Raw genomic sequence first — 16301 nt, 5'->3', positions numbered from 1 at the left:
TTTACTGAGCCATTCAGAGAAACAGAAAACCTCAGGATAGATTATATTTCAGTAAAAACAGTCACCCATACAAACATAGTTCTAATGGATTTTCACAGTGGGGTTATCATCCTCCATGTTTTATCCCTGTGTGTGTGTGTCTGTGTGTGTGTCTGTGTGTGTGTGAAAGAGAGGGAGATAGAGAGAGCTCCCGCATTGTAAAGACAAGGAGGCATTGTGTCGCATCTCTCGTCTCTTTCCCCTCTCGCTGCCCCCTCAGCCTGCTCCGCTCGCGGTCTCTCTTTAGCTAAAGGAGCGCTCAAGCGGACGTAATGGTGGCGATTGCAAAACCAAGCGAATACTCTTGAGCTGTATTAAATCTCTGCATAGAGAATGAGGCCACTGAGATACAGGGTTGACGACACTCAAGTTCACTTCCCTTTTTGATCACAGGCTGCTCTTATAATAGTCCTATGATAATAGTTGTAAAATGCACATGGTGGCATGTATTGGTGTTGCCCCCAATAAAACACTCAAATACTGCATTATACTTTCTTTAAATGAGGAGAAAAATGATGTTATGACTCCGGGATCTGGGATCAGTTTTCCTGAGACAGTAAATATTTGACATGAATAGTGATTACAAGCTCAATTAAATGATGTGTCATGCTATAAAAAAAAATCTGGATGAATACTGGAGGCTGAAGATATCCACAACCGCACTTTGTTTTCAGGAAGTGGAGTATATTAGCAACAGAAGCACTGTGCATGCTAATCGCATGACACTGTAGGCTATGCATATAGAAAGCTTGGTTAACTCCAGGCTAATGTGTACCATTAATGACTGGAGATGTTTAGCATTATTGGCAAAATGTAAATATACATTTATTAATGCACTGCACCCCACTCTAATGTTAAGTACGCATTCTCCTGTGAAACATTGTGAATCAACACAAATCCTTCCCCCCCCCAAAGAGACAGAACCCTCAAACTCCCACAATACGGCTTCATGCATGTGTAAATCTATTGAACTGTTTGTGACATTCTTCTTTGTGGGGAGGAAATGTAATTTGGTTCCATTTACAGCGGTCTAACAGAGTCAGTCGGTAGGTAGCCTTAAGAGAACTACTAGTGACAGGGGAGAGAGTGTGGCGTGACTCGCATCCCCTCTGAAGAACTAGGCAGCCCTCACTCTGCTCAGCTCACACACCAAATGAAATTTCAACATAAACGACTGAGCTGTGATTTACAATTCTCCTCCAGAGCGGCGAGGAAAGGTGAGAAAACATTTCAATCAGTCCCCTCTGCTTTTGTTCTGCTGTTATGAATTTGCTGTTTAAGGGACAAAACAGCTGAATGGCAGAGAGAGAGAGAAAGAGAGAGAGAGAGATAGAGTGAGAGAGGGCCTCCATAGGAATAATCCTAGGCAAAATACACAATGAAACGTATTCCCTGCCAATGAAATAGCGTTTGAAGTTTTTGAATTGAGTTTGATTGAATCAAAGTGAATTGCGTTGCATCAAATTGACTGCATTAAGGAGTCAAGCCCAGCTTTCTTGGTGACAAAATGAAATTATTTAAAATGCTATGAATGCATTTCGAATTTATGAAACAGAAGATGGAAATATAAAATAACTTGTCAACAGATATAAAAAAGGGGAAAGGTGTTGTAAACAGCCTTCACTTCTCCAGGCCCTCTCGTAATCTTCAAAGAATACCGGGTCCAGCTTTAACAGTAACCATTTAACCATAAAGGCCATGTACAGTGAGGGTCTCATTCAGCTTCGCGCAAAAACAGACAACCATTCTCAGTTAACCTTTCCCCATGAGGTCAGTGGAGGGGGAGAACCCAGCCCTCCTGCCTCCTCCACACTCTCATTCCAAAGCCCAAAGAGGCTGTGGCTCATTTCTCAAACCCATCTCCCATGCACCCACACAGCCCATGTAGGAACAGAAACCCATTGGCCCCCAGTTTCAGACAGCGTCTCCATTTACAGCTGTCAATAGTACAGCTTGGCCTACAATAATTATCCCCTAGAAAGGCCCTGTCTCTTCACCGTTAGAATTAACCCTATCCTTGGAGACCTGGAACCTGAATCCCCCATACTGTCAGATACCCCCCCCCCCCGGCAAAACAGCCTCTCACTGGGGAGGCAGTGGAGGATGAAGGCCTGAGCCGAGGGGGAGGGATAGAGGGATGCAAAATTAGATAAAGTGGTGAATTCCCAGTTCTCTCCACATCCCTTCCTCCACGGCCCCTGTCTTCCCTCCACTCCCGGCTGTGTAGAAGGGATCACAGTGTCGACGCAGACAGGAGTCAGTTACACTGAGAGAAGAGAGATCAGTGGCCGCTGCTGTGGAGGAGGACGCAGACCTCCCCTGGGCTGCCTGCCTGGTACACCACTGACAGAGGAACAGGTGAAACCAGAAACCAGACGATCCCTCCCCATCCACACACGCATGAAAGCTCCCTTTAAAGGTTGACTAACCATTCAAGATGCTATTCAAAAAACGGGTGAGGGGAAATGAATAACGCAAAACAACCACAGAAACAATCAATAGATATAACAATAAGGGTCAATATCAACACAGCAGAATGTAATGATACAAAATCCAATTACAAATCAAAGAAAGCAATTTCAGAAATGTGAAATCTCCAGATATGGTAGCAGGCTCAAACAGAGAGACATGTAAGACATGCCTTAAGAAACTCCCTCGTTTTAATTGAACTGCTTCCTACTTAGATAATATAGCTGCATTTACGACCACAGCCAGATGCCCACCCAAAGCCTGCTAAATAGAAAATCCATGGGATACAAACTGAGGCCCAGCAACTGTACAAGCCACAACTAAATACTGTGGGTTTACGTATCCCACCCCAACATGTGTATCAGAAATATATTTCTACTTTCATATACAGCAGTGAAGTAAACGCCCGTACTGTAATTCATCAGTGATGTCAATATCAGACACCATAAGTCATGGAATATGCTTCCGTTAAATCCTGATCGACGGAGGAAAAAGATGACATCATCTCCGCAGACAGACAGGCAGCTTTTCACATGTAGTAGAGAGTCCCAAAATACCCTCTGAATTACAGCAGCGAGAGGTAGCATGATACTGCCATTTTGGAATCAAAATAGCCGCATTTCTCTCATTACACCACAGGGAGTCTCTTCTTGTGTTAATGAAAACAAACATTTAGCCAAGATTCATATACACAACAACCCACTACAAAGAGCATCAAATCCGCCTGCCGTGGTACATCAACACAGTGAAACTGCCGCTACGCAAAACAGGAAAAACTATTGGTTCAGTAATCTTTTATGTAATAAAACTCTGTACGCCTGTGATATCATACAGCTTCATGTTCCAACATAATACCCAAAGCACTCAGAGTCATTTTAATGCGGTCTCCCCTTTTTTGAATTCAAACAAACTGCCAGGGAAAAGGCTTTCACCTCAATCTATTCTCCTTATAGTCTCTGTGTGTCTCTTCCCTCACACAGGCGGCTGGTGCGTCTGGGCCGAGGTGCGGAGAGAAAGAGAGGTGCAGAGGATGCAGTGACCGTCTGAAAAGGAGCGATGGCCACAATACAAAAGAGGGGTCAGCACAGAGAAAGGGGGAGAGGAGAGGGCTAGAGGCTGAATCTTGATTCAATGAATGAGTAATTTCCCAAATAACACTGCAGGAGTAGGATAGGCCCGGTGGGCCCCCATAACAAGGGAATGTGAATCATTGATTCATGTAAAATGCTTTGATATTTTGTGAAAACATCCTTTTTGAATTTTCTATGAATTCTGAGGTGTTACTCCACTTAATAAGGATATGGATTGAACAGAGCAAAACATTTATAGGTTTGAAGCAGGGACTAACATTATATATATATAAATATGTGACATACAAAAAGTAATATATTATTTTTTACTAGAGTCAGCCACAAATAATATGGATAAATACAGTACAGTATTCTTGTGTTTCAGAAAATAATGTTGTCTTTGTAGACCAGCCTCTCTATTTCCATAAGTCAGTTACAGCAGAGGTAAAGTTGAAGAAATTCCCAATTGTCATACATATCACCCTTTGTTTCATACACAAATATAGACCCCAACCCCCATACACACCCATGCAAAAATATAGACACACACACACACACACACACACACACACACACACACACACACACACACACACACACACACACACACACACACACACACACACACACACACACTTTCCGAGGCCATGAATAAAAGCAGTGTTTCCTTGGGGAATCCTAGCCCTGGTTTCTTCACATGAAGTGTGTGCTAGCGGCACCTGGTCCTCCACATGCCTGTCCCCCTCTGATGGCCTAGCCGTCGTGGGCCCGCGCTGGACAGATGGGGAGGAGGGGAGAGGGCCATTACCCTGATGGGGAGCAGGTTTTAAAGGGGGAAGCAGGAGGCTCCATCCTGCCAGCCTTACCATTATTTGCTTCAATCACTGCAGTAACACACTGTTTACTGCAACACATCCTAGTGGTAGTAAAAACACAATTGAACAGGCGACCACCCCCCCCTCGCTGAATTAAAATGTTTTGAATAATTTAAGAGATGCATATGGGCCCGCTCTTAACAGTCACCTTGTTGGGTAGTTGTTTTCCTCTACAGGGTGAATCTTAAGATTTCACAAAGCAAGAGGGACCAGTGACAAGGAATCAATTAAAACCAAAAATCTAAGCTTCATATAATTACTCAAACAAATATCAATATAGATGATCATGAGAGAAAAGCGGAAGAGTTGCTCAATGTTCCCCTCTCACAAAATGCACATAAGTGACTGAGCGTCATTTTTTAAATCTGAATTTCTCAGTGAAAAGTGTTGACACACAATGGAAAGTGACAGGACAGTATGGCCATAAAATGAGCAGTAAAATATGCAGCGTTACAATCACAGCAAAATGAGTCATGAAGCCGAGATCTAAACAAACATGTCGTATCCCGGTCTCACGTCACTAATTCATGAATTCCCTCGTTCAAAACAGCACGGGGTGGATTAGAGGAAAATAAAAGGAAATAAAGGCTGAAAAGGGGAAAATAAAGGAGATGACCCCCCCTGTCTGTGTTGGAAGGGTCAGGGTCGGGGTTGGGGAAGTACTTGGGGAAACACAATGCTATCACGTGCTGCCGAGCAAACGGAGGATTGAAAGAAACGGAGAGAGAGAGCGACAGAAAGAGAAAGAGAGAGGGAGGGAGAGGAGACAGAAAAAGAGAGGAAGGGATGGAGAGACGTACCTGGTGTAGGTAGAGGAAGGCAGGGGGACAGTGGAGGGAGTGAGGTAGCATCCCGGAGCCGGAGAGAAGCAGACAGCCTGAGTTGGCCATGGAGCTCAGCGTGTGGTAACGGGATGCTTTGCGCATTTAGCAGGAAGATCCTTCGCTCTCTTTCCTCTTTCCTCGCTACTCTGTCTCTTGCTCTCTCTTGCTCGCTCTCTCGTTCCCGCTCACTCTCTCTCTCCTTCTGGCACAGCGTACCACTCTGTTTTTTCTCTCTCCTGCCCTAGTCTTCCTTCTCTCTTGTTGTGGTCTTTTATTCACTCCAGAGAATTTCTCTTTCAGCTTTTGCAGTAGGTAACCACGGTAGCCAGCCGCACACTGACAATGTGCATGTGCCACCTCTATCTCTCTCTCTCTCTCTCTCTCTTTCTCCTTCCCTATCTCTCTCTCCTTCCCTATCCCTCTCCCTCTCTCTCTCTTTCCTTCCCTATCTATCTCTCTCTCTCTCTTTCCTTCCCTATCTCTCTCTCTCGCTTGTCCCCGGCGCGGCTCTGTTTACTTTGGAAGCGATAAAAGCCAACATAAGCATTCAGACACAGAAGGGGAGGTTCTGTGCAAACCGGGGAGAGGGAGGGAAGGGGGGTTGTAGAGTCGACGGGGGTGGGAGTTGGGGTGATAAAAGAGGTGATGTATTCCTACATCAAACAGGCCGTGTGAATAACAGGGGGGATGAAATGACATCAGAACAGTCGCTGATCCTGGGCATTAGCACCTCGTGGGATGCTGCGTACAGCCTTTTAATTGCAGGCTCCCCCCTCAGAGCCAAATGCTGTCCACGGTCTCCCTCCGTCTATGCAAGAGCTGCACTCAAGGACACATACAACATGTATGGCAAATTTTAATTCACAGCATCCATAGAAGTCTGGCAAATGTATTCACAAAGCCCCGTTATTCGCTTTAGCTTTGGCCGTGACATCTCTCTTCATCTGTGAGCAGTAAATATACATCCGCCCTGACAGAGAGAGAGAGTCTATCCATAAATGATTTACGCTACAAATGTAAAGTCCCCTTTTAATCTTTTTTCCTTCTGTAGAAACAACAAGGGGCTTGATATAAAACGCAATGGAGCTCACATAAAGGCTGTGTGATGTTAGCCTCCATTTATGACACGGGCAGCTACAATAATATCGTTGTGAATTTGGTCACTTTCCCAACCAGACACAGACAGACCATCATAATCACGCCCTGCTGTGGGAGATGACGCATGTCCACTGTGCCGAATTAACTCACTCTGGGACACTCCATTCAGATTCAATCAGCCCCATTCAGATAGTATGCAGGGGGGAAATTACACCAGGAAGGAGTTCAACCAACCCCTACTTCCTATTCATTAGCCCCAGACACTGGGACAGAGCACAGATTGCAGATTAGGGAATACCAATAAGTGGCACAGCACAATGTGTAATACTGTAATAACATTATGTAATTGTTGGCTGATATGTTTTGTACATCTAATTGTTGAGCTGAACAGAATGGAGGGAGAAATTGGTCCTCTGCTAAATGACCAATCAGCATGATCTTAATTGAGACTTGGATAAGGCTGAGGCTGTGTTAACTGGAACTCCAGTGGTATGACTGCATGTCTGCACGACTGCATGTCTGCACACGTCTTGTTCAGGTCCAAGAGCCTGTGTTAAGTACAAGCAGTCGGCCAGTATCACCGCTGTATGTCACTGTACTGTAGAACACTCTCTGATCAGATGACTTGGCTAGAGCCAGCAGGTGCTGCTACTGCTGCAGAGAGAGACAGATAGCTTCTCTCTCTCTCTCTCTCTCTCTCTCTCTCTCTCTCTCTCCCTCCCTCTCTCTCCCTCTCTCTTCCTCTCTTCCTCTCTCTCTCCCTATCGCTTCCTCCCTCTCTCTTCCTCTCTCTCTCCCTCTCTCCCTCTCTCTCACCATCTCTCTCCCTCTCTCTCTCTCCCTCTCTCTCTCTCTCTCCCTCTCTCTCTCTCCTCCCTCTCTCTCTCTCCCTCTCCCTCCCTCTCTCCCTCCCTCTCTCTCTCTCCCTGTCTCTCTCTCCCTCTCTCTTCCTCTCTCTTCCTCTCTCTTCCTCTCTCTCTCCCTATCACATTCTTCCTCTCCCTCTCTCTCTCTCTCTCTCTCTCTCTCTCTCCCCCTCTCTCTCCCTCCCTGTTTATAATTCAAATTAGCTGTGTCAGATCACTCCCTTCAAAGAGAGAATTGCTGGAATGTTCTCCACTGTGCCTTTCTTTGAGTCATGTGGAATCAAAGCTATCAAAATGTGCTGGAGATCCTCAGTTAACTCCAGTAACCTCCAGACCTATTCTTCCAATGAAAAAAAGAAGAGAAACCATTACTGTAGACTGTTGATGGAAATAGGAGCTGACTTCCAACATCCAACACACAATGACCACCATCATCACTGTCTTCTATCACCTCCTCCTCCTCATCATCACCATCATCACCATCATCGCTGTCTTCTATCACCTCCTCCTCATCACCATGATCACCATCATCACTGTCTTCTATCACCTCCTCCTCCTCATCATCACCATGATCACCATCATCACTGTCTTCTATCACCTCCTCCTCCTCATCATCACCATCATCACCATCATCGCTGTCTTCTATCACCTCCTCCTCATCACCATGATCACCATCATCACTGTCTTCTATCACCTCCTCCTCCTCATCATCACCATCATCACCATCATCACTGTCTTCTATCACCTTCTCCTCCTCATCATCACCATCATCACCATCATCGCTGTCTTCTATCACCTCCTCATCACCATGATCACCATCATCACTGTCTTCTATCACCTCCTCATCACCATGACCACCATCATCACCATCATCACTGTCTTCTATCACCTCCTCCTCATCACCATGACCACCATCATCACTGTCTTCTATCACCTCCTCATCACAATGACCACCATCATCACTGTCTTCTATCACCTCCTCCTCCTCATCATCACCATCATCACTGTCTTCTATCACCTCCTCCTCCTCATCATCACCATCATCACCATCATCACTGTCTTCTATCACCTCGTCCTCCTCCTCATCACCATCATCACCATCATCGCTGTCTTCTATCACCTCCTCCTCCTCATCATCACCATCATCACTGTCTTCTATCACCTCCTCCTCCTCATCATCACCATCATCACCATCATCACTGTCTTCTATCACCTCGTCCTCCTCCTCATCACCATCATCACCATCATCGCTGTCTTCTATCACCTCCTCATCACCATGATCACCATCATCACTGTCTTCTATCACCTCCTCCTCCTCATCATCACCATCATCACCATCATCACTGTCTTCTATCACCTCCTCCTCCTCATCATCACCATCATCACCATCATCACTGTCTTCTATCACCTCGTCCTCCTCCTCATCACCATCATCACCATCATCGCTGTCTTCTATCACCTCCTCCTCATCACCATGATCACCATCATCACTGTCTTCTATCACCTCCTCCTCCTCATCATCACCATCATCACCATCATCGCTGTCTTCTATCACCTCCTCCTCATCACCATGATCACCATCATCACTGTCTTCTATCACCTCCTCCTCCTCATCATCACCATCATCACCATCATCACTGTCTTCTATCACCTCCTCCTCCTCATCATCACCATCATCACTGTCTTCTATCACCTCGTCCTCCTCCTCATCACCATCATCGCTGTCTTCTATCACCTCCTCCTCATCACCATGATCACCATCATCACTGTCTTCTATCACCTCCTCCTCCTCATCATCACCATGATCACCATCATTACTGTCTTCTATCACCTCCTCCTCATCACCATGATCACCATCATCACTGTCTTCTATCACCTCCTCCTCATCACCATGACCACCATCATCACTGTCTTCTATCACCTCCTCCTCATCACCATGATCACCATCATTACTGTCTTCTATCACCTCCTCCTCATCACCATGACCACCATCATTACTGTCTTCTATCACCTCCTCCTCATCACCATGACCACCATCATTACTGTCTTCTATCACCTCCTCCTCATCACCATGACCACCATCATTACTGTCTTCTATCACCTCCTCTTCATCACCATGACCACCATCATTACTGTCTTCTATCACCTCCTCATCATCACCATGACCACCATCATTACTGTCTTCTATCACCTCCTCATCATCACCATGACCACCATCATCACTGTCTTCTATCACCTCCTCCTCCTCCTCATCACCATCATCACCATCATCACTGTCTTCTATCACCTCCTCCTCCTCATCATCACCATCATCACCATCATCACTGTCTTCTATCACCTCGTCCTCCTCCTCATCACCATCATCACCATCATCGCTGTCTTCTATCACCTCCTCCTCCTCATCATCACCATCATCACTGTCTTCTATCACCTCCTCCTCCTCATCATCACCATCATCACCATCATCACTGTCTTCTATCACCTCGTCCTCCTCCTCATCACCATCATCACCATCATCGCTGTCTTCTATCACCTCCTCCTCCTCATCATCACCATCATCACTGTCTTCTATCACCTCCTCCTCCTCATCATCACCATCATCACCATCATCACTGTCTTCTATCACCTCGTCCTCCTCCTCATCACCATCATCACCATCATCGCTGTCTTCTATCACCTCCTCATCACCATGATCACCATCATCACTGTCTTCTATCACCTCCTCCTCCTCATCATCACCATCATCACCATCATCACTGTCTTCTATCACCTCCTCCTCCTCATCATCACCATCATCACCATCATCACTGTCTTCTATCACCTCGTCCTCCTCCTCATCACCATCATCACCATCATCGCTGTCTTCTATCACCTCCTCCTCATCACCATGATCACCATCATCACTGTCTTCTATCACCTCCTCCTCCTCATCATCACCATCATCACCATCATCGCTGTCTTCTATCACCTCCTCCTCATCACCATGATCACCATCATCACTGTCTTCTATCACCTCCTCCTCCTCATCATCACCATCATCACCATCATCACTGTCTTCTATCACCTCCTCCTCCTCATCATCACCATCATCACTGTCTTCTATCACCTCGTCCTCCTCCTCATCACCATCATCGCTGTCTTCTATCACCTCCTCCTCATCACCATGATCACCATCATCACTGTCTTCTATCACCTCCTCCTCCTCATCATCACCATGATCACCATCATTACTGTCTTCTATCACCTCCTCCTCATCACCATGATCACCATCATCACTGTCTTCTATCACCTCCTCCTCATCACCATGACCACCATCATCACTGTCTTCTATCACCTCCTCCTCATCACCATGATCACCATCATTACTGTCTTCTATCACCTCCTCCTCATCACCATGACCACCATCATTACTGTCTTCTATCACCTCCTCCTCATCACCATGACCACCATCATTACTGTCTTCTATCACCTCCTCCTCATCACCATGACCACCATCATTACTGTCTTCTATCACCTCCTCTTCATCACCATGACCACCATCATTACTGTCTTCTATCACCTCCTCATCATCACCATGACCACCATCATTACTGTCTTCTATCACCTCCTCATCATCACCATGACCACCATCATCACTGTCTTCTATCACCTCCTCCTCCTCCTCATCACCATCATCACCATCATCACTGTCTTCTATCACCTCCTCCTCCTCATCATCACCATCATCACCATCATCACTGTCTTCTATCACCTCGTCCTCCTCCTCATCACCATCATCACCATCATCGCTGTCTTCTATCACCTCCTCCTCCTCATCATCACCATCATCACTGTCTTCTATCACCTCCTCCTCCTCATCATCACCATCATCACCATCATCACTGTCTTCTATCACCTCGTCCTCCTCCTCATCACCATCATCACCATCATCGCTGTCTTCTATCACCTCCTCATCACCATGATCACCATCATCACTGTCTTCTATCACCTCCTCCTCCTCATCATCACCATCATCACCATCATCACTGTCTTCTATCACCTCCTCCTCCTCATCATCACCATCATCACCATCATCACTGTCTTCTATCACCTCGTCCTCCTCCTCATCACCATCATCACCATCATCGCTGTCTTCTATCACCTCCTCCTCATCACCATGATCACCATCATCACTGTCTTCTATCACCTCCTCCTCCTCATCATCACCATCATCACCATCATCGCTGTCTTCTATCACCTCCTCCTCATCACCATGATCACCATCATCACTGTCTTCTATCACCTCCTCCTCCTCATCATCACCATCATCACCATCATCACTGTCTTCTATCACCTCCTCCTCCTCATCATCACCATCATCACTGTCTTCTATCACCTCGTCCTCCTCCTCATCACCATCATCGCTGTCTTCTATCACCTCCTCCTCATCACCATGATCACCATCATCACTGTCTTCTATCACCTCCTCCTCCTCATCATCACCATGATCACCATCATTACTGTCTTCTATCACCTCCTCCTCATCACCATGATCACCATCATCACTGTCTTCTATCACCTCCTCCTCATCACCATGACCACCATCATCACTGTCTTCTATCACCTCCTCCTCATCACCATGATCACCATCATTACTGTCTTCTATCACCTCCTCCTCATCACCATGATCACCATCATTACTGTCTTCTATCACCTCCTCCTCATCACCATGACCACCATCATTACTGTCTTCTATCACCTCCTCCTCCTCATCATCACCATCATCACCATCATCACTGTCTTCTATCACCTCCTCCTCATCACCATGACCACCATCATCACTGTCTTCTATCACCTCCTCTTCATCACCATGACCACCATCATTACTGTCTTCTATCACCTCCTCCTCATCACCATGACCACCATCATCACTGTCTTCTATCACCTCCTCCTCATCACCATGATCACCATCATCACTGTCTTCTATCACCTCCTCCTCCTCCTCATCACCATCATCACTGTCTTCTATCACCTCCTCCTCATCACCATGACCACCATCATTACTGTCTTCTATCACCTCCTCCTCATCACCATGACCACCATCATTACTGTCTTCTATCACCTCCTCCTCATCACCATGACCACCATCATTACTGTCTTCTATCACCTCCTCTTCATCACCATGACCACCATCATTACTGTCTTCTATCACCTCCTCATCATCACCATGACCACCATCATTACTGTCTTCTATCACCTCCTCCTCATCACCATGATCACCATCATCACTGTCTTCTATCACCTCCTCCTCATCACCATGATCACCATCATCACTGTCTTCTATCACCTCCTCCTCCTCCTCATCACCATCATCACTGTCTTCTATCACCTCCTCATCACCATTTCCACTGTGGCAACCTGATAATATTCATAATAACGATTTTTATCCCCATCCCCTTGTCATGTGTTTCTCCAGTGTGTTTCTAGTTGGCCCAGCTATGTGATTCCTCCTCTGAGACAGGACTCACACAGAGGTGGGGGAGATGAGAGGCACAGGAGATGCAATCAGCTGATTTGAGACATTACTGTTTTTAAAGCAGGTGATAATATCCCTTCAAAATATAACAGTGAAACACCAGGTAATAGATCAAATACAAACAGGAAATATGTTACAAATATAGTGATTTTCCTGTGGGTCTTAGAGGCTGGTGTGGTTGTAATGTAGTCTGTAATGTAGTCTGTAATGCAGTCTGTAATGTAGTCTGTAATGTAGTCTGTAATGTAGTCTGTAATGTAGTCTGTAATGCAGTCTGTAATGTAGTCTGTAATGTAGTCTGTAATGTAGTCTGTAATGCAGTCTGTAATGTAGTCTGTAATGTAGTCTGTAATGTAGTCTGTAATGCAGTCTGTAATGTAGTCTGTAATGTAGTCTGTGATGCAGTCTGTAATGTAGTCTGTAATGTAGTCTGTAATGTAGTCTGTAATGTAGTCTATAATGTAGTCTGTAATGCAGTCTGTAATGTAGTCTGTAATGCAGTCTGTAAAGGCGGAAAGCAGCAGTGATACCATTAAGACGCCATCCCCTGAGCTCCGAGCCCAGTCAGCAATAATCAGAGGCAATAGAAGCAGTGGCTAATGCAGCCCAAACAATTGGAGGCACATGCCTGTTTCCCACTGTTTTACCATATTGCCATGATCAATACTGACTACTAGCAATAATCATCATAAGAGATGACTGTTTATATCCTTACCTCTGCTCTCTCTGTCAGTCTACTGCAGGGTTTCACTATGGACACAGCTCCCCCATCAGGAGGACAAAGAGAAACAGACAGGAAACACATGTGTACAACGCATAATAGGAACATGATATGACCAAATGTACACATGTTGATACATATTCAATGATATTTTATCACTCGCTGTCACTTGTTAGTGAACATATTGATATAATCAGTTAACTGATGTTCCAAAAAGATCACTGATCTCAGAGTATGTTATTTGGTCCAGATGTTATTTGGTCTAGAGTAGTCTCTCTGTGACCCAACACCCCCTCACTCCCCCTCCTCTCTCCGAGGAGACCTCTGGAGATCCTTTGAAATGAAAACAAAGCAGCAGCAGTGTTTTGTGCTGGGTAGATTACTGGAGAGGCAGCGGGGGCCTTTGGAAGGGGGACCCTTGGAGTGCCCCTCTGACAAGCCTTCCTCATTATCTGGCATCGCCATGGCGCCTCGGAACCCCTCAGTAGATGAGGGGCACACGAACGCCATGATCAGCGTGTCCTCAGGGCGTGCAGCGAGGCGAGGGTGGTGCTCTCGCTAAAGGTCCACTGATTAAACCTCATGCCCAGAGCGCCTGGGATCCCCACTAATTAAAGGTTGTGTCATAGCAGCCTAACATAACAAACTTCTGACTGCTGCTCCCTCTGGTTTATCATAACAAGGACATTTTACAGACTTCCCGGCCACTCTCCCCGCCCCACCCCTCTCATTTTCCCTGGCATCCCTGGCAGAGTCTTACGCCAGTTGGTTCAGGATGGGAACGGGGCGCCAGGAGGACAAGGCGGGCGAGTGTTTAACCTGCCTCTCACCCGTCTCACCGTGCCAGGCTCTTTGTGGAAGAGTCAGCGCTCCTTTGTCTGGGCTCATAATTAAGGCAACAAGGTACTAGCTCTCCCGCTCATTATTTCTTCACTTTGTGTGCAGATCGGAGTCATTAGGAAGGCTGTGCCACGGGGGGCTGCTGGTGTGATCACAGAGACAGAACACGGAGTTATGAAGGAACAGGATTTGCTAGTCTTTCTTGCACCAAATTAGCCGCGTTTGTCTCTCACTTGTCTTTTAAATGTCAATAGCCGGCTACAGTTAAAGTATTGGTTTTGGCTACACAAAGCTGTCAAGTCCTAATAACATTGATGAAAGGATAGTTATGGGTTAGGGAAGGGGTGGGTGAGTTTGTCTGTCAGATCTAAGCCACTAGGATATGCTGTTGCTGTAGACCCTCGCTACAGACTTCAGGCTCTGGTAACCACCACTGTAAATGGATTCTGAAACAGTGCTTGGCTTTTATATGATGTCATTCATCCTCATATGTTTTCGCCCGGCGCGTTTCACAATCACGGCTTTCTTTATTGCAAACTAATGCACCCAGTGCTGGGATCAGCAGGTTGCGTCCGGCCATCACTCACCAGCCTGGGAGAGGTCAGGCCTTTTGGACTTTTGAGCACTCTTCCGTCTTACTGCGACACTGCAGAAAGCCTGAGGACTCACCATGCTTCCCACACAGAGCTGCCGTATATCACCTCGCCCTCCCCCCTCACCACCACCACCCCTCTGGCTCTCAGAGAAAATGAAAGAGAGCGAGAGAGAGAGACGAAGGCTCACGGCGGACAGTCAACGTCAATACTAGGAAGCTTTTACTGGCTTCTCCTCCTCTCCTCTCTGCCTCCGGGCTAGGAAGTGCCCCAGCTAGGAGCGGGTGATAGCCCAGGTCAAAACAGTGGGAGGGTTAAAGGTGGGAGGAACACAAGCGAGGGTTTTGCTCAGGCACAGGAGGGGTCAGCAAACAGGAAAGGGTCAGGCTCTGTTAGCCCTGCAGGGCCCGGTGAACCGGAGAGAGAGAGAGAGAGCTGACAGGGCAAAGGGACTGCCATGCAAGGGAATCACATCAGATCGATGATGAAATATTTACTGTCCCTCAGAGAGACACTCTAGGGGATGTTGTCACGTAGTGCATGCCTTGGTTTCACTGCTTAGTATGACAACCATGTCCTGCAGTACCAAGGGGTCACTATTTGACAAAACAATCTAACGCATGCCTAACTGAAATGTCATAAGTGAGGAGGTATTTCAGTAGGGTACTTTTGATTGAAAGCAAATAACAAGTAATACAAATAGCGTCATTACACATGGAATGCGTTGAGCAATGAAACGTCAAATTATTCAGAGCATTATTCTCCTTATGACATTTACAAACTTCCTGACCTGCCTCAACAACGCTACTGTAGCAACTGTTACCATAGCGGCCGAAGGCCCGAGGCAAGGTCAATTACAACGATTGGTCCGCTGACTCCAAGTGCATTCCATTTGGAACAGATTGGTCATGCCCAGTAATGTCCTCTATCCAGCAGGCATACCTCTCACCATCACTCTTTAACCGACAGCAGAGAGAGAAACTCCAGATGGGTTTCCATCTCCGCCGTGCCACCGTCTCTCCCTCCCTCAGGGGTCAGGTGTTCAAACCATGGCCACCACGTCTTCCTCAACGTCTTCCTCAGAGGATCACAGGGAGACGGCTGATACATCAATACCGCCTCTCCTCCACTCCGCCTCAGATGCACATATCATAACAGAGTAAATGAAACCGGAGGTGTGATTGTGTGTGGTGTAAATACAGAGTGCCTGCCAGGCTGCCAGCCTCTGTCTGGCCGAGGGTGCCCAGAGCTCCTGCTGTTGTTACCGGAGAGGCACCCACGCCGCACGCACACACACACACGCACACACACTCACACACACACGCTGCCACCTTTTAAATTCTCTCCACTTCACTGCCATTAAAACATAGCTTTGGGGACATATGCACAGA

At 46.5% G+C, this 16301-nt stretch overlaps 1 protein-coding gene across 7 annotated transcripts in view; it reads right to left on the bottom strand.

Annotated features, from left to right (window-relative positions):
• Positions 1–16301, bottom strand: part of LOC106601438 (RNA binding protein fox-1 homolog 3) — a 393335-nt gene that overhangs the window by 96493 nt on the left and 280541 nt on the right. Inside the window, exon 1 of one of the 7 annotated variants that reach the window (XM_082976497.1) lies at positions 5254–5821. The exons of the other annotated variants lie outside the window; for them this stretch is intronic. Within the exon in view, the coding sequence (XP_082832623.1) occupies positions 5254–5379 (126 nt within the window). The 5' untranslated portion in view covers positions 5380–5821. Of the gene's footprint in view, positions 1–5253; positions 5822–16301 lie in introns of those variants that run through there. 7 annotated transcript variants of the gene reach the window in all.

This window comes from Salmo salar, chromosome 06 (assembly GCF_965601325.2).
Source record: "Salmo salar chromosome 06, fSalSal1, whole genome shotgun sequence".
In the NCBI taxonomy this organism is placed as follows: domain Eukaryota; kingdom Metazoa; phylum Chordata; class Actinopteri; order Salmoniformes; family Salmonidae; genus Salmo; species Salmo salar.
Note: the sequence above shows the minus strand (reverse complement) of the source record. Positions and strands in the feature narration are given on the sequence as shown.